Source organism: Indicator indicator, chromosome 3 (genome assembly GCF_027791375.1).
Source record: "Indicator indicator isolate 239-I01 chromosome 3, UM_Iind_1.1, whole genome shotgun sequence".
Lineage (NCBI taxonomy): Eukaryota > Metazoa > Chordata > Aves > Piciformes > Indicatoridae > Indicator > Indicator indicator.
Window position 1 is genome coordinate 19,013,143 of NC_072012.1, and position 19,855 is coordinate 19,032,997.

Consider the following 19,855-nt stretch of genomic DNA (forward strand, 5'->3'; position numbering starts at 1 on the left):
TCTTAGAGCTGTCAAGGCCACCATGTATGAAGCAGTCACTAGGCGGCACTCTATAACATACAGACACTCATGTGTCTGCAGCGCCTTATTTAAAAGTGAGCTTTCCAGAAGCACATTTTTGTTCTATTTTATCCTCTAAACTATTCCTATGGGGGGAAAAAAAAAAGTTGAGGATAAAATTCTAAATTTTATAGTGACAGACTAAATACAGATATGCTAAATAACCCAGGAGATTTTGAGCAGCGGAACAGAAGCTTGTTTGAATGCATGCAACCCACTTGTACATATGCAGCCTTTGGCGAACAAACAAACAAAAAATCTCTAATGCATAAGGCAACCTGAAATACTTTTGTCTGTGATTTGTAATGTGATCTTCAGTAGTTTGGGAAAACAAAAATTAAAATCTCATTCTTGCCTTTGTAATGAATAATTTTTCATCGTATCAATACTATACATAGTGTTTAGGACTGCACTGTGCTGTTCCAATTCCACATTGTAGTACCAGTCCACTTCCTCTAAGCAGTTTTTAAGTTTTGGGTTGGGTTAGTTTAGTTTGGTTTGGTTTTGTTTTAAGACAATTAAAGATTCACGAATGTGTAATGGTCTGAGATTAAATGACCATCTAGTCTTTTCACCAAACAGCAATTTAGGTTAAAATCAATGAAATTATTTAGCTTTTAAATTTATCTGTAGATAGATAACTCCAAAGAAGTAATTTCTGTAATGACTGAATTAAGATTTTGATTTTGAGTGGAGGTTTAGTTAAAAAAAGTCCCTAAAATGAAAACATAAATAAAAATAGTGTATTGCTCAACTCCTCACATTAAAATGAAGGCTACTTCTGACTGAAAATTAATTGTATGAAAACAAAAAGAACAAAACTTTCCTACAGTTTTTTCCCCTAAGCTGGATATCTTTGATGTTAGATATCCAATTCCGGTTCAAGGAAACATGCAGAAACTTCTACCCGTCAGCATGGATATGCTTGTTTGTGTTTGTGTGTGTGTTTGTGTTTCTGTAGTAGGAGAGTTAGAGCACCCCTGCCAGGAGCATCCTACAATTGTGTTGATTCAGCCATATATTAAGACCATAAATGTATTGTAGATAACACTTGATGCTGCCAGGGATAGAAGTTGTCTAAAGGCTACATCCTTGATGTGTTAACATTATCTTCAGGGCATGAAATGGAGGTATGCTGACAAATAGCTGTGGGGTTTACATGTCACCCATTTGTTTCAGACATAGGCACAGTTAAAAAAGTCGTGAGTATTACAAAGGAGAAGTGGACTAAGGAGGAGGTGGTCCTGGAAGAGCTGCAGATATTCAAGGTAAACGTTAGCAGCCACAACATCAATTAAATATTATTCAGGGGACTTTAAGGCCCATACTGGCTTTGTCTGGTTGGTTGTTTACAGGAACTAGTTCAAGCTTCCAGAAGGACACTGTAAATTTTTAAATGCCTTGGTATTCTTTGAGTCAATTGAAAAATGTTTGCCGCCAAACAGACCATGATTTTTAAAGTGAAAGTCTGACTTATCCTGCCGCCTGCTGGCTTGAAATCTTCTCAGTTTTCTTGGTAGTAGTATTTTATTTTTCTACTGTCTCTGCTTTGGGACTAAGTGCAGTTATCAAATCAAACAAAATTCAACTGATAATAACAAATTTAGGAATTCAAAAAATCAAGAAAATGAAGGAAAGTTAATTTTGATTATCAATGTTGTTTAATTTACTTGTGAATGCTGATTCAACATCTCTGACCATTCTGAGTTAGTTATTCTGGCTGAGTGGTAAAGAAAAGAAAAGTAGCCATTCTGAGTAGCTCTCTTTTTTTTCTTTTCAGTTTTCACCTTGTTTTTTTCCATCAACTTTTATCTGCATCTGTGGCATTTTGATTACTTTCTCATACATTCGCTTTCCTACAGGGTCTTAGCCAGAATTTCTGCCTGAACTAAGCAAACAAATTTTGAACTTTGAGACAATGTTTTCTAAGTGTAAGGACAGGACCTTTAATAATTATTTCAAAGAGCATATTTCTCCATATGCCTTTTGATATGTCATGTGTATGATGAAACTTTGATTTAAAGGATCTGCATATCTTTTTCCCACTGTCTTGGACATCAATTAGAAGTATCACTTTGAAAATTTCAAGATTACCCAGTGGTCTGTCAAGTAATCAGCAGTTTCAGTATGAGCACCAATTTGCTGCATTCTTCAAACATAACGTCAAGGACAAATGTACCATATCATATTGAAAACAAAGAAAAGGTTATTTCTTTCCTGCTCAGCAGACATTCCTTCACTTCTTTTTTTTTTCTTCTTTTTTTTTTTTTTTTTTTTTTTAAAATTTAGAACAGTTACCTTTATGGTTTTGGATCGAAAAAATTGAGAGAAGTGAATGGCTGAAAAATCATGCTTTATTTCCTCAAACTGCATTAACGTTAAAGAATAGACTTAGATTAATCATCTTCAATTAGGTGGTAGATAATACTTTGAGTTTTCTTCTGTTCTTACACTAGCAAAAATGTCTCTCATAGCAGGGATGTATACCCTGGTGCACAGTATCTGTCTGCATATCCCTTAAATGCCATCTAAGCCTTTCAAATGGCACTTAATAAGAACTTAAGCTGTGTGTGAAGGCTCATTGCCAGTCTCTGGGATGGGATAAATAGCAAACTCTAAGAATTATATTCAATTACCTCATAAGCAGCATGAAAAATTTATGGCGGGTATTTTCGGATGTAGTGATTTCTCTGATTTTCTTTTTAGTAGTCATTTAATCTAAGGAACCAAATATGCAATTTTACTTGCTTTTTGTATGTTAAACTCATGCAGCTTACTATTTTTTTTTTCAGCACCCTTCGGTTATCTTGACCATGGAGATTTCTCAGAAGCAGGTAACCACAGGCTTGTTTAATTACTGCAGGATATATGGTACACTGAACACTTAGCTTGTTACTTTCAGGTGATGAATGTTACATATTGGCCAGGCTTTCCATGGATGACTCTCAAAATAGATCTAGAAAGAATGAGATATGTTTGAACTTGTTTGTCTGCCTAATTCACGTTTGGTTACAAACAATAATTTGTGTACCAAAGCTGGAAACAAATCTTTCACCACACAGTAGGAGGATTTGTGAATGATGTCAAAGTACAATCATTTTCTGGACACTAGAAATACTTGTCTCTTTACAATCTAGTAATACACTGCTATTACTATTATTGTTGTTATTTCTATTAGTAGACAAGAGAGATAGTGGCCTCATTGTGCCAAAAGGTGTGTGTAGATCAGTTGAGAACCAGTCCTCCTCTTCTAAAGCTGCACTCTAAATCTGGGTGGTCCAATCATGGCAGTCACAGAGATTAATCCACATTGGGAATATCCCAGTTGGTTTTATGACAGCTGTGAGCTCTATGATGGTTATATGCACATTTGAGAGGCAGTGTGACACCAGAGCCATTCCTCCATGTCCTGCAGAGGTGGCCAGAGCAGTTCCGGCACAACACGCCTCCCTCACTCATGACGAGGTATTTTGCCATTCAGGCATGCACAGCACAGCTGGGTCACATCTCCCTTAAAAAAAAAAGGTGGCAGGCCAGCTGGAAGTATTGCATGAGCCAGCTCCAGCTCAACAGAAAGCACTAGGACCACCCTCATCTCAACAGGCAATCTACTCAAACTTTGGGGAGAAGGCAACGAAATTATCCCCATCCTTCCTAAGGATTAGAAGCAGAAGATAAACCTTTTTCACACAAGGTCATCCCTAGTTCCCAGATTCTTAACATCATGGCTACCCCACAGCTTGGTTTTAAATGTGCTATTAAACCATTCTTTCCATGACTTGCTTCTCAGTTTTTTATTATAGCACAAATCTAGAGGTGTAAGGATTTTAAAAGCTGGTGTCTTTCCAGGTCTGTAGTCTTTTTTTCTCTCTGATGTGTTGTCAGGGATGAATGGGGACTAGTCAGCTCACACTGAGCCCTGAGAAACATTTTATGGTAAAGGATGAATTTTCCCTTGTTTTCTAAAATCTGGGACAAGGCTGAAAGTCTGCAAGGGTGGCACTGAAGGAGGGAACTTTTTAATGGGCTACTTGGACAACACTACTAATTCATTCGCTTTGCCTGATTTGCAGCAACAATTGTACATTGGTTCCAGGGATGGATTGGTTCAGCTCTCTCTGCACAGATGTCACACGTATGGGAAGGCTTGCGCAGACTGCTGCCTTGCCAGAGACCCATACTGTGCCTGGGATGGAAACTCATGTTCCAGATATACCCCCACTTCTAAAAGGTAAGAGAAAAAAACAGAAACAAAACAAAAACAAAACAACAACGACAAAAACAAAAGGCACCAAAAAACCAGACAAAATGTGCTGTAAAAGATCTTGATACTTGCAAGAATTTTAGAGGTTTCCAATCAGAACTTGTTGCCTTTTTTACTTAACATGTCATTTGCCTTAACATTTGATCCCACTTTGATTATGTTTCACATTTCAACTCAAAGAACTGTGAAGACAACATAGCTTTTTTTAAGTGAGTGTGACAGTAACTCAACTACTGCAGCAAATGTCATGAATTCATTATTTTCCTTTTTTATACTGAATGCTTGAAGGCATGAGGTCAACAGATGGAGGAGTAGTTTGGGGATGACTCTGCCTGAGATGCAAGAGCCTCTCTTAAGCTTCTGTCTTTTGCATAGTGCACCAACATACTTATAAAGTGAAGTTTAACAAAGTGGTCAATATTAAAATGTATTTAAATCTCTGATCTAAATAAATAAGCTCCTCCAGTCTGTTTTAACTAACCCAAATAACTTGGTTTGAGGTGTGCCACTCTCATCAACTGAATTTGTGGTCTAGCCATGAGAGGGAGACAGAGCTTTAACTACAGTGATTTGATCGCATCAGAAGCAACTTTTCCACAGTGAGAGAAGCTACATCTGAACTTTCCGTACCTGCCACCTAGGACAGAAGCATGAACGTGCATGGGGTGAGAGCACACTGCAGGCTCTACCTGTGCAGTATCTAAGTTGTTGAATGTGACTTGGGAGTTTTTGGTTGGTTTAGCCAGAGGTCTGACCTCATTCATTGAGCCAGAGTCATTTGCAGTGTGTTCATTTCCCTTTGGATGAAGCTTTTCTGACTGTAACTCTTGCAGTAAACATTGGACCTTGCAGTCTGAGCTCAGTCTCTGGAACGAGACTTTCTGCCTTAGGGGCTGCAGGGCAAGGACCTGAGCAATTAGACAAACCCTTGAAGTTAATGACTCATAGGTTATCGTGTCATGATGACAAGGAATTTTATGTGTTTGCCCTCGAAGCCAAAGCAAACTAAATTCAGAGAAGAATAAATGAAAGGAGAAAAGCAAGTGTTCAGGCTCACTGCAAAGTTAGTGACACATGAGGCTTGCTGAAGCCTGAGGTGGGGCTGGGACATGGAGATTAATGGTCTGTGCTTTTTAACAGATGTGGAGTTTGGTGGGAAGGCCAAAAGCCTGTGGCTTCAAAACAAAAGATGTAACTGGCCTTGGGAATCCTCCAGTAGATTATTTACTTCTGGCAGCCTGTGCTTATAGCATGCCTACAACTTTTACCACAGTGGGCAGCTTGGCCTGGGGAACCTGCTTGAATTGCTGTGCACGTGGGAGGTTCTACTCCTCTTATTGGGGCTGTAAGGGAGGAACACATTTTTCTTGGGTATTCAATTCTTCTGCTAAAGAAATAAAATGCAGACCCCCCCTCCTTTTTTTTTTTTTTTTTGGAGTAGCTCTTGGGAGATAAATGCCATCATCCACAGAGAAAGAATTATTTGTTTTGGAGATTTTTAGTGCTCTTACCCTGAAATTACACTAAGTCACAATGACTTTAAGTAACACACAGAGAGAAAAGCTGGCAAGTTAGTTGTGGTAGGGAGCAGACCACCTCAGATCATTGTCTGAAGCATATCTTCTGGTCATAAAGATAGAAGATAATTGGATTTGTCAATTGTGTGTTACCAAACTAAGCTATATGCTTTTCTGTCTTCATTTGAATGATTGGTTTATTAGTAAGTGTCCTGAGCTCAATTTTGAATATAAACTGTTGAACCTCATTTTTTTTTCATGACTTATAACATTAAGAATGTTTTTAAGTATTTCCAAGACAGTCCACCCCACCAGGAGGCCCATGTCCCATGCTCCTAAAGCAGATTTAGACACTCTATATATTACTATATTGCCCATTTTTAACTCTAGGCAGGTTGTTTCCTTTAACTTTTTCTTTTTGCCTTCCCAGTGGTTTTCCCAAATCACAGGCCCTTCTCTTGATGTTGATTGTACAAATCTCTCTAGGCCACATCATGCTTTGAGGGTGAGGCTGGTTTTAGTTAAGGCCATAATTGTCAGCAGTAGGGTGGGAGCAATGCAAGTCCACATCTGCTGAGCTCCTCTGTATGTTGTTGTTGAATTCCAGAAATTATGCCTGAAGTGTTACAAGTTTGCATGCTCTTCCCATAGGCGAGCTAGAAGGCAAGATGTCAAATATGGAGACCCTGTTGCACAATGCTGGGATGTGGAAGACAGTGAGTATTTTGCACATTTCTTGCTCTTTTCTGTGTTTGACAAGAGAGTTTGCTGTAAGGGTCTCTGTCTATCTGTGCAAACTTGCCAAGCTCAACAGAATAACACTATTAAATCAGTTGTCTTTCTCACACTTCATACACATTTAACCCTCCCACAGTTAAATTTTCAGAGACAGGGATGATAAGGGACAGCCAGCATGGAATGGCACCTTTGCATCCCTCATTGGTGAACCTCCCCAGCACCCACCCAGGGAAGTGAGATGTGTCCCTGACACAAAATCACCACACATGATCCTACAAGTAGCTAATGAGATGTGTTTCGTCTAGAAATGGGAAATAATCCCATGCAGAAGCCTCCAGGGGTGAAAGGGGAAGACACCATGTTCTCCCTTTCCGAGGGATACACTCGACACATCCCAAGGCTCAGCTCCAGCTGCCAAACCATCCCCTTCCCTCCCCGCAGCTACTTAAATACTCCTGTTACGAACAAGAGGCTCCCCCCTCACTTTTCCACACCCTCTTTTCAGATGCCAAAGCCCTTTGGCAACTGCAGCACTTTCTTACAGCGAGCACTGTCAGTATGAAATCCTGCGGTTATGCAACAATCTCCACAGCAGAGTAAAATAAATGAAAAGCATTCAAAACCAAGCTTGGGTTTGTCTGGGACTTTTCTAGCTGCCTATTAAAGTGAGCAACCCAGTCAAAACAATATTGATTATATCTCTGTGTTGAACATTTGTTTTGGGACCAGCCATGACTTTCCATTGATTTCTGGTTATTTTCATGCCATTGTGGTGCTGGGTGCCTGCTGCAGATCTTGGCATGAGTCAGTGAAGAAATCAGAGCTGCTTGCCACAGGATCAAAGGCTTAAGTCTGTAGGGGGCTCTGAATGTACATGTGTGCTTGCAGACATAGTTAAAAGGTCTGGGTAAAATCTCATTTCCACTAAATTCAATGACAAAACTCCTGTTCATTCCCAAGAGCCAGAATTTCCTTTCTTGCTGCTTGCTATGGTTTACCAAATAGTGGTATCTGAGACTGTGCAAAGCTCAAGGTTGTAGAAATTCCAGCAGAAAGGTTGACAATGTCACATTTTCCTGGAAGAATAAGGAGATGCTGGAAGAGTTGGCTTTGTTATATAAATGTAAAATGACTTAGCACAGAAATTGGTATTAATCCTTTGCCCTGATGTAGCACTACCAATCAAAATTTAATCCATCTTGGGATGACTCCTGTATGCCATAAAACCATGAAGCTGACCTGTGCCACTTCAAGATCTTGGCTTACTTATGCTATTTGAAATAATTAATAACATTATGGCCCCAAAAGCTATTTAAATTGAGCTCTCCACTGTGTGAGATTCTCTCCCAGAGACTTTGTTGGCTGCATGAAGTTGTTGGCTCTACAGAAATCTCAGTGGCACAGTGAAATAAAAGAAAAGCATTTAATGCGGAAAGGTTGAATGTCTTTAGATCTCATATATTGAAGAAACAATCCAAATTTGTATTTCTTTTTTTTCATGTTGAGCTAATGTTTGATTTAGGAGACACCACTGCTTTCGCCTTCCTTTCTGTTATTGTCAGGGTGTAAGAAACAGCTTTTGTCTGAGAGTAAGGCAGATAAGACAGGAAGGGAAATGGAGATACAAAGATTAGAAATTACTCCATCAGGTTTGCAGTAGACCAGGAAAGGAGCCCAGATCTACTCATAGTTCCTTGATTGGTTGAAAATGAACTACAAAGCATTTCAAATTATACTGAAGTAGGGTAAATTTTGGGTTACTTTAGCTCTGTAACTCCCTTAAAATGTATGAGATGAACAAACCAGGCCATACCTTTGGCAGCTTTTGCACAGGTTTAGTAGTTGCCTTGCTTAAAGCAAAAATAAAGGTCAGTGTTTAAATTCCTCAAAGGTGAAAGTCTAAACTTTAAAACTGAACAAGCCCATGATATAGATTTTATTGACCTCCTTAAAAACCAGTTGCATTGAAGGAAGGTTAGCAGCCACCTCTAAATCCTCATAGTTATAGTTTAAGCTAAAAGTTAAGTTTCCTTTTGCTTTTTTATAATTCACTCACTCTTATAGCATCTGTTCTGAATCAGGCTATTTTCCCATTGCTTTAAAAGCCAGGTCAGGGTTAATCTCCTGTACCATGTTTGCTTTCCAGGCATTAGTCATGAAACTGCTGATGAAAAGGTGATTTTTGGCATTGAATTTAATTCAACTTTTCTGGAATGTATTCCTAAGTCCCAGCAAGCCTCTATTAGGTGGTATATTCAGCGCTCTGGAGAAGAACATCGAGAAGAGGTAAGTTATAGTCATCAAGGCAAGTTTCTTCTGTAGAGAATTCACCTGAGCATTGAAAGGCAGGAGTTACTGGGATTAGTCAACGTTTTACTTTTCCTTGCCTTACCTTATGTATCACATAGCATTCTGGTATCACCATTTGGGGCATTCAGTGGGGAGAAGAGAAGCCATTTGTTCTATGTCACAAGCAGATTTAGATATTTATTTTGACTTACATGCTCATTCTCTCATTATATTAAAAAGAAAAAAGCATTAGACTTTAAATAGTGGTAAAAATTCTAAAAGTACTGAAAAGCACTGAAAAAGAAGTCCTTTTATCCAGTAATCAAGATGCCAGCTACTTCTGTAGGCAAATATATGCTCAAAACTCTCTGTTTTAACAAAATCTCTGCTCCATTTAGTGTCTGATTACATTCCCTTATCACGTTAAGCAGTGTTACTAAGAATTGAATGTACAGCTTACTGTTTCTCTCCATCTCTCCCCAGAGGAAGAAAGGTCTGTGCAGTAAAAAGCTTTTTTTTTTTTTTTTTTTTCCATTGGTAGTGGAGTCAGAATTTTTCTATAATGGTACTCTGTGCTGATGCAGAGATGTCAGGTTAAAGAAGTGCACCTTGCATGTGGAGTAGAAAGTGGTGAGATTTCTGATGGCCCTTAATTCCTGCAAGAGGCAGATTTTGGGTCCTTACTTGTACAAAAACCCTGGAAAAGCCTCTAGGTCCTTCCATACCCCCTGCATGATTTCCTGATGATTTCTTTCTAAGATAGTGACAAAGGAACTCTCATGGCCAAAAGGTCTTGGTTTGAGTGAGTTTCAAACCTCAGGAGTTTTCATAGCTTTTCTCTTACATGAATGATTTTGTGTCTAAGGCCAAGTCCTGCTGTGATGGCAACCATGGCAACGGGGAAGGAGAAGGAAAGAGAACTACCCTTTCAAATAAGCTGGTCCCAGGTGTTAGATATGCTTTTTTGTTAAATGTTCTCTCAAGGGAAAAATTAGTTTAAATGACAGGAACTATCAAATACCCAGCCAGTCTTCCACTCTCAATGATAATTCATCCTATGATAGTTTATGAGTGCTGAAAATGTGCTGGTTCTTTCTGAAGGCTGGAGAGATGCAGGCCATGGCAAGTGCCCATGAAAGCATCACCTCTAGGTGAGATGTGACTCATGGCAGTAGTCCGAAGATTGCAACCCCACTTACATATCGGCCTAGAAAGTCAGAGTGAGGGGAAACAAAGCACTTCCAATTTCCCACTGGGTAAGACAGAAAAAAACAAACCACAAGGCTGTATATGGACTATAACTCTGCAGTACTTTTAATTTACTCCCCTTCTTTTATTCATGCTTTGAATTGGCAAGGAGTCTTTCCTCTGCTGAGAATAAAAGCTTCATTAATTTATAGACTCAGTGCTTCCCACAACGTGCACTAAACACCAAAAGAAAGAGATTACTGGTTTGAAATACCACCTCTAACCTCAATTGAAGTCCATAATTTGGGGAAAATAAAAAAAAAAAAAAAGGGGGGGATCTTCTGATCAGCTGGCCACAGGTGGCTGACGTGAAAATCCAGTTAGAACTGTATCAGACTTTAAAGACCTGTGGGCATTCATAGTTTGCATATTCATTGATTTACCTTTAACTGTCCTGTGTGGAAGACTGTGCTTTTCTTCCCTGAGGTAGCAGTTTGTAAATGCACTTACAGGTTTGGTCAGGGAAACAAGTAATGTACTCACTTAATTCTAACCATGTGTTTAAGACTCATTTTTAAGTAAATTTAAGCAGCTAATTAACAGGTCTTATCTAACATGGTGTTTCATTTTGGTTGGTTGGTTGTTTTTTTTTTCTTTTGTTTTTCTTTTTATGAACATAAACTTATGTCAAGATTTGAGATTACTAATCATTTCTCGAAATACTGTATTGCAACTGTAGCATGTGCCTGAGGTTCTCAGAAAGAGTTACAAACTGCATGAAGCAGCCAGTTCTCTATGAAGATTGTAATATCTCTGTATCACAAGAAGTCACACTTTGAAGATCTGAAAGCCCCTTTTGAAGGGCTGCTTTTGAGTTTTATCTGTGCCAGTTTAGGGGGGAAAAAGTAATCAGTTGATTTTCTCACAAATCACAGGTTCATAAAAGCCTCTGAAGGATTGCAGAACAAACTGTAGGTCAAATCAACTTCAAAGTTAGAGCAGGCTAACCTATGTGGCATAGCCTAAATTAAGACTATAGTATTTTTTTGCCATGCCTTCCAAAGGTTAATTACAGCAGGAACCTGACCCCTGCTACTTGTTTGGGGCCAAATACAAGTTCCCCAAGCACAGTGATGTTCAATACTACCCAATGTGCCAAGGATGTGCTCATTGAGTGTGAGTAAGGGAAAGCTGCATATGTGTAATGATGGCATTTGAAGCTCCAGCAAGTACTCCTCTTTGCACATTAGCAGCTTTCCACAGCAATGTTTACTGTGCCTGCTCTGTGTAATGAGCCTGACATCTGTTTGTATGAGAAAAGTAAAGCTTTGATAAAAGATTAGATTAACCTTTGAGGCAAATTTGGAAGAAAATTTGAGGAAGAAATCTGCAGAGAGATTTTCTACATTATGAATGCTAACAGTAGGCATTTTTTTACTACACATTGTTCCTAAAGCCATAGCAATGTTTCTTTGATCTAGCTTTGATAAAATAGAAGTTGTAGTGTATGTTCTCCAGCAACTTGGGGTGGTTTTGTTAGTTTTTAATTGGTTTTGTTTGTCTTTCAAGATAACAGCCGATATAATATTCATAATTACAAGATCAGGTAACTTAAAAGTAGTGTACAGCTATTAGTTTTGTTTGTAAGTAAATTTTGTAGTAACAAAATTTCTAGTATTTTAACCCAGGGTCCAAAGAACTTGAACTCCTGAGCAAACTCATCTTGAAAATCTCAAATCATGATACAAGGAGAGGGGGGAAAAAAAAAAGGGTCACTTTTTGGGTTATTTTTTAAGAGAAAGGACCTAAAATTAAATTCCTAATTTCATATCTGTCTGCCTAAATAAATGGGTGGGTCTATAAAGATGTTGGAAAATCACTCGTTCTGTAAGATAGAATAATGTTCTTTGCAGGTTAAAATGCTAATCCTTTGTTAATTTGGGGATCCTGAAATTGAGATTTCCAGGTTTTGTAATTTAATTTATAAGCAGAAATTAATTAATTGGTAATAGAGCCTAATTTGATGCCTTTCAAGAGAATCCAAATATCATCAGATTAATTTACTTTCTTTTCAAAGAACTTCAATTTGACAAAAAAAAATGCCATATGTGGCAGGAACAGTGTGGTCATATTTAATGTATTGCTCTATCTTTAGTCAGCCTTTGCCTTGCCATAATATTTCCCATCACAATCATATTTTCTGCTCTCTCTATTACTGCAGCAGATTTCTCAAATAACACTGTGCATTATTTTAGTGCATTCCTTAGCAGTGTAACTTATTGTGATGATGATACCATGCTTTGCAAATGACTCCATGCACCTGGAACTTAGGTTATGGACTTTTAGTTCCAGGGCTGAAACTGTAATGTCTCAGCAAGTCTTTAAACCTGGCTTTATTAATAGATGACTTTGCACTGTCCAGGACATGTACTAAAGCTTCCTGAGGGAAGGGCAAAAATCCAGACTAGATGGGAAGCATTTGGCCCAGCAGGATGTTCCCGACATTTCACCCTTAGGGTCATGGTTCAGAATGTGACTTCCAGGCAGAGAAACCTGTGGGGAGGGACAGGATCTCCTATGGTACAGGAGCTGTCACCAGGTCATTTTGCTGCCAGTGGGAGTACATTTCCTTGTAGTTTGGGGCCATTCTAAGGTCAGAAGTCAAATATCTAGTGCTTTTGTGTGTAGTGTTGCTCACACAATTGATCGTGTTTGTTCCTGTGCAGGCAGGGTTAGTCATTGAGATGAGGGAGGGTGTCGTGGTGGCTGGAGTTCATAAAAAAAAAAAAAAAAAAAAAAAAAAAGTAGAGACATCATCTGTTCATAATGTCTTAAACTGATGAGTTTTTCTGAAGCTTAAACCACATACTTATTTCTCAAGAAAAAAAATCCTATGTGTTATGTTATTTATAAAATAAGTGTCAGGACTGCAAAAAAGAAAATGCTTCCCTCCCTACAAAGCCATTAGTTTTGCTGCCTCGTGGCTCTGAAAAGTATTAGTCCCTCTGCTTTCGGCTGCAGATCCAGATCTGCCAAGCTGCCACCACCTTTTGCAGGGGACAAAACAAACCATATGGTCTGAAGTGACAGAGTAGGTGCAGATCACATTTAACTCTTCCCTTCCTGATCTATTCATACCTGGGGGTGAAAAAGAGTCCACCAAAAGGAAAAAGGACATTCCAATTTCTTCAGTAGTTATCACCCTTTCCATATTCCTGCTCAACAGCCCCTGTCTGTGTACTTCTAAAACAACCAGCTTAACATCATAGCAAAGAGATGTTGTTTTCGTTCTATAATTTAGCCAGACTGAGAAGATATGTTTCAATTTATCCAAGACATAATTTTCCATATCTTTTTGTGGCTGGAGAGTTTAGTGTTATGATGGCAATTTTCTTTGTTACAAACATCTGGTCAGCAGCATCTTGTGAGAAAAGGTCACAGATTCAGTGCCAGCCCTGACATCTGAGTTGGATGAGAATTGAGTAAGGAAAAGAACATACACCAAGGACTGAGTTTCCAGCAGTGGAAACTCCAGCTAGAGGAGTGTAGTTCAGTGTTTGAAACCTTAGGTCAATGAAAAGGAGATAAAGAAAGTGGGAGAAATAAGAAGAGATTCATTCTGCAGCCTAGGGACTACTTATAGCTCTCATATTTTCACTCTTATTGGTTGTTTGCCTTTTTTTTTTCTTAATACCTTGGGATTTTTAAGTAAGACCAGTATTTTCTAGAGTCTCATGGGGGAAAAAAACCAAACAAACAACACTCTGAACTGAAATATAACACATGACATTTCTGCTTTGATTTGGATATACTGAGGGGTAAGACTTTAAATCTATTCTCACAACAAGAAGTTAGTTTCACCTTGAAAGTAATAGGAATCATGCTTTTTCATAATAACATTGTACCAGCAATACATTCATCATTTCTCCTGTTGCTTCTTGATGAATTAAAACATAGGTTTAAAAAAAGAGACAAAGAAAAGCAGAGAAATTAACTCTACAGCTCTGTTGGACTTAAATGATTATTTTCACAGTACAACAGAAAAAACATCACGTGTAACAGTAATGCTGAAAAAAAAACCCAGAATTATATTTTTTTTCTAGTCAGAGGATGAGGATGAAGAAGAAAATATCAGAAAAACAAAGGCAGATGTGAATTCTCAGCAAATGTTCCTCGCTTTCCTTTCCCCCCCTTTCAATTTGTTCAGGGGTTGCAGCTAACTCATGATTAGTCCAGCTTTACCTCTAGAATTTTTTCACATGTTGATTAATGATGGAAGGCAGGCTTTGAAGCCTCTTTCTTCTCCCAGACAGGTGCAGAGTTTTAACTGTGAAAGAGTTGACATGTGAATTATTTGTAAAGAGGGAGCTATCTAAACACATCATTAGCAAAGGACAAAAGGCATTGACCTAACCTGATGCCACAGCACTTTCAAATCTTCGTTTGTTTTCCAACTTACTGATTGTTTAAAGGTTTGCCATCGTTATCAACAATGCCTGTTTTTCCTGCATTATTAAATTCAGGTTGTGAAAATCAAGTGTTTGATTTATATGGAGATCTTTTCCCTTTGTCAGATATTGCCAGTACCTATGGCATGTACTATAATTTGGGTAATGTAAAATGTTCTTATCATGAAGGATGAAAAGAACAATTTGCTGATAAAATATTGTCAAAAATCTTCTCCCACTCCACTAAGGAAAGCAAGTGAATGGTAATCAATTGCCTAATTCATGGGGTTTATAATTTGTTCCCTACTGAACAAAACTATGCCTCTCATGTTTAAGTTTTTTTCTATGCTCAAATTTAATCACATGTCAGCAAGCTTTTATGAATTAGAGTCTTTGTGCTTCTGAACCATTAAATCCTATTTACAAATATTCTAGGAGCATTATTGACTATGACATGGAGTGGGAAGCAATGAATCCACAGCTGACCAGAACAAAATGATGTCTTTTATCTAACTGATCTTTTCACTCTCCTCAAAATTTAATAAAATATGTTTTACATCTATAGGTCAGGAACCAAAGAGCACATTCAGTGTTCAAGTGAAAGGTTAAAGATCTACTACCAAGTAATGAAATGCCAGGTGTTTATGAAACTCCAGAGTCCTGTGGGGGTAAAAGTAGAGAGGAAGGACAGGAAGAGTTTTGAACCTATGGGTAAAACAACATAAACAGGATACAAAAAAAACCGAAGTGAGGGGGGAAAACTGTAATGAAGTGTTGCTGAATACGTGTGAAATCGGAGTCATAATTTCATCCTGCCAGAGGATAAGAAAGGAATGAACAATGAAGGCACGGAGACGGAGGAGGTGACAGTCACTGTAAATCAATATCCAAGGTTAACACAGAACATTCTGTTAGAATGCTACTTCATTAAAAATAGGAGTCATGATGGGCTGGGATTAAGGGACACAACCAGTTCAGACTCCAGTAGCTTTCTCTGCAGTATCCCAAGGCAGATGGGGGTGCAACTCCATCAGTTAACACATTTACAACTAGAAAGTGATGGCTGCTACACAAATGGTAAATAGTTATGAGTTAGCAGGATGATGGGCTTGGGGGTCTAGTGGTTTTTTTCAAGTCTGGATCTGCCATTATTCTGCCTTCCTTTCACTGAAAATAGGCAAAGCACTAGTGAGGGCTCTTCAGACTGGCACCCAGCCAGCTGAAACAGCCAGCTGGAGATCTTCCAAGTGTGGGAGGTACACAGCTGTCAAGATGCTCTAGACTACAATACTGGCAGAGCCACCGAAAGGCAGATGCTACTGCTGCAATTGGATCAAGCCCTGAGCTCAAAGAGATCTGTCCTGTTTTCACTCAGACAATGTGGGAAATTGGTCTTTGCATAGTGCCTTATGAAACCCAAATGTCTGGAAATTAGCTGCTTCTTCCCATGCTTCTCTCTGAATTTCTCAAACCTGGGTCTTCATGTTGACATGAAGCCTGGGCAGAAGAGGAGCTTCCTTGTCAAGCCTGCAAGTACTTCCATCTGGTCCCTGCTCCTGCTTCTCTCTGTGGAGTGCAGTACCACAAGGAAACACCTGTCCTAGACATATTTCTGCCTACAGCTACCTTTTAGTGGATTCATTTACATGTATTAAGCTCCTGTTTTTACTGTAAGAAAGGTACATTTGCTTGAAATGAAATGTCACTAGCTGATAAAATTAAGAACTACTACCCTGTGCTGTATGTTCTGGAGGTGGAAAAGTGGTAATTTCTAGTCTCTCTCTGCACTTTCCTGTGCTTGTGGCTTCCTCTGGTTTAAACTCATTGTAGTAAATCAAAAGTAGACTGTGCTCATGTAGCACCTGTTGTCAGAACAATCGATTTTACAGGAATTTCCTGAAATTAGTATGATTTCTCCCTGCTAGTGCCAAGCAGGCATGCTTATATACAGTTTATAAACAAGGAAACTAAAGGTCAGGGTTGACCCAACAGTCAGCTGGCAGGAGCTGAAAAATACTTGGCCACAAAACCAAACAGCCAGAGCAAAGTTCTAACCAGACTTCTATAGCAGCTGACTTTGTGTCTCTGCTGAAGTCATATCAATGGTAGTACACAAGCCTGTAAGCATTCATCCACATATCTATCTAGCCACCTACTTACATACCTACCTCAAGACTTGCCTACCTACCTCCCTGACTTGTATGCTTCTATATGTTAGAGCTGATACAATAGTAAGATGAAGTCTCTCTCTCTGTGTGCATGTGTTATTCATATGTGTATTGCTTTTTCTGGTGATCTTAAAATAATCTTTCAAATTATTTAACTTTTCCAAAGTAAAGCTAAAAGCCCTGGGAGGTCATCTCATCCAGCTCTTTGCTCTGAGAGACTTGGAGATAAAATACTAGTGAGTTAGAATTGTAACAGATGGAGAATCATATGTATGTACACATTTTTTTCCCATGGAGCAGAAGAGGGAATCACATACAGATTTTTTACATAAAGAAGCAGTGTGTAGATTAGTCAGTGTGAATAAATCTAATTTAGTCATCTTTTATCCCTCCCTGATCTTCACCATCTGAAGTCTGCTGAAGGGTCAGATGTGCACTCTGGGAAATTTTCCAGACTATGCTGCTTTTCTCTGCCCCTACTTCTTAAACCCACCACTCAGCCTTGTGCTGAAGCTTTTCTACGTTATGACAAAATCACCAGCAGTGCTGAGGTTGCATTTAAGCCTTTGGCTTTGCTGCAGGCTGAGTGAGCAGCATTCTAGGTCCTTCGGTGATGTTATGTGCTGCAGCCTCTGTGTGGCAGCAGAACATAGCATGCCTGTGAGGTGACAGCTTTGGGACAGACCCGGATCATTTTCAAAGGAAATGCTGGTGTTGGAGAATGGGAGTTAGGGATCTGCTTTCTGCTTCCACCTCTGCTACTAATCTTTGTATGGTCTTTGGCAAATCACTTACCTTCTGTGATTTCCAGCTGCAGAAATACTTAGGTGCCCAGTGCCCCATCCTGTTGGGCTTTTTGGGGGGGAGTTATGCCTTTTTTAAAACTCGACTTGGATTATACCAGGAAATTTTTCCACATCACTAGATATGTGACTTACCTGACAGTGTTATTACTCTAACATGCATCTATTCATTAACATGAGATCATTCTGTAGTTTTCGAGGTATTTCCATTTGTAAGTGAAATTACAGTTCCATGCTGACAGATGTCATCTCTCACATGTAATCTCATTATTTTCTTTGTTTGTTGTTTTTTTCGTTTTTTCATCATAAATTCTTCTTCAAGGCTTTTAGCAGTAGAAGAACTATATGTGTTTCTATTCACTTAATCTCATTAGGTGCTTTTAATCACCTCTCAGTGAGTCAAAGGCAGGATCACAGAATGGTAGGGGTTGGAAAGGAACTCTGGAGATCATCTAGTCCAACCCTCCACTTCAGAGTGTGTTCATCTACAGCAGATTGCATGGGACAGTGTCCAGGCAGGCTTTGAATTATTCTAGAGACAGAGACTCCACCACCTCTGTAGGCCACCCTCAAAACAAACAAGTTCCTCCTGCTTAGATGGCATTTCCTATGTTCATTTTGTGCTTTTTACCTCTTGTCTTGACGCTGGGCACCACTGAAAAAAAGACTGGCCCCATCCTCCTGATATCCACCCTTTAAGTGTTTATAAGCATTGATAATATTCCACACCCCCCCCGCTACCTGTCTTCTCTAGGTAAAATGCCACAAGTCCCTCAGCTTTTCTTCATAAGACAGGTGTCCTAATCTTCTAATCAGCTTTGTAGCCCTTTGCCCTTTCAAGCAGTCCCCTGTCTTTCTTGAACTGGGGTGCCCAGAATTGCCTTTTGTAAAATCCAGTTGAAGAAGATCTGAAACACAGCATTTCACTTTAAAAGTCAGTAGCATTATTTATTTTTTGTGTAATAGGGCCTTGTCTAACAGGGCAAGCACATTGGTATATTGTGTTTATATGCAATATGTATACTGGCATATAATACAGATACTTCAAGTAGAGGAGTTAAAAAATGAATGGGATTTGTGACACTACATAGCTCCCCTTCCTTGAAAAATGTAGTCTAACTTGTTGCACTGTGGTGTGATGAGTGTTAGTGTCTGGCCTTTCAGCTACACAGCATGTGTCTTTTGCTACTGCATGGTGAGATGTCAGTGCTACTGATGCTGTAGTTCAGGGCAGAACTGAGACATTGAAAGGATTTCTTTGTACCTCTCCCAATTGCACATGCCTCACCATGTGCTAGCCCTTGAGGGATGGGGCATGCCATGTGCCAAGCCTTTTCTCCAATTCTGTATAGCACTGACATTGGTTCTGGTTTTGTTGATGAAACTCACCTACTGTATTCTCCTTTGTCCAACCTCACAGCTGAAGGCTGATGAAAGAATCATCAAAACAGAGCATGGGCTGCTGATCCGCAGCTTGCAAAGAAGGGATGCAGGAGCCTATTTCTGCAAAGCCCAGGAGCACACTTTTGTCCATACCATTGTGAAGCTGAATTTAAACGTCATTGAGAACGGGCAAATGGAAATCACTCAGAAAACTGAGGATGAGGAGGGCCGGATTAGGGATTTGCTGACAGAGTCCCGGCTGAGGTACAAGGACTACATCCAGCTCGTCAGCAGCCCCAGCTTTAGCCTGGATGAGTACTGTGAACAGATGTGGCACCGGGAGAAGCGGCGGCAGCGGAACAAAGGTGGTGCCAAATGGAAACATGTGCAGGAGATGAAAAAAAAGCGAAACCGAAGACACCATGAGCCAGCCAGGCCACCATCTACGTAGTTTGTAAATGCTATTTAAAGAAAAGACATTTTCCTCAAAAACAAAACAAAACAAACAAACAAACAAAAAAACCCACCAAAAAAACCCCACAAACAATCCAATAAAAACCCAAACAATCCCAAACCAATAAAAACTCCCAAACAAAAACAGCAAACCATACAAACAGCATACTGTGTTCTGGGTTTGTGCATCTTGCCTATGGATTAGTATTGCTTCTTAATGAAATCAGATAACTCACCATCACTATTAATCTGTATGAGACTCCACAATGGGATTCAATAGCAAATGAGATGTTCCTTATTGTAGTAACACACACCAGGCAATAATTTCAAATGCATTCATTAAAAAGAAATGACGTACACTTTTAGCTAAGCTCACATAGCCTAAGGCTACCCAGAAATGTGTTTTGTACTGCCTGCATAATTTTCACCTAGGATTTAGTACCCATGTTCCCAGGTTATTATTTGCTGCCATGTTCCACCCCAGAGGCAGCTACAATTCAGGGGAGGGCAGATGTATTTATAGTTCTTTGGCATCTTTCTGAAT

The 19,855-nt window shown here is 39.2% G+C and overlaps 1 protein-coding gene across 1 annotated transcript in view; it reads left to right on the forward strand.

Annotated features, from left to right (window-relative positions):
* SEMA3D (semaphorin 3D) overlaps window positions 1-19,370 on the forward strand; it is a 137,828-nt gene extending 118,458 nt beyond the window's left edge. Inside the window, exons 13-18 of the mRNA XM_054399830.1 lie at window positions 1,240-1,328; window positions 2,853-2,894; window positions 4,134-4,291; window positions 6,493-6,557; window positions 8,726-8,865; window positions 18,896-19,370. Of these exons, the coding sequence (XP_054255805.1) occupies window positions 1,240-1,328; window positions 2,853-2,894; window positions 4,134-4,291; window positions 6,493-6,557; window positions 8,726-8,865; window positions 18,896-19,309 (908 nt within the window). The 3' untranslated portion in view covers window positions 19,310-19,370. The remainder of the gene's footprint in view (window positions 1-1,239; window positions 1,329-2,852; window positions 2,895-4,133; window positions 4,292-6,492; window positions 6,558-8,725; window positions 8,866-18,895) is intronic.
* Window positions 19,371-19,855: the final 485 nt, after the last annotated feature.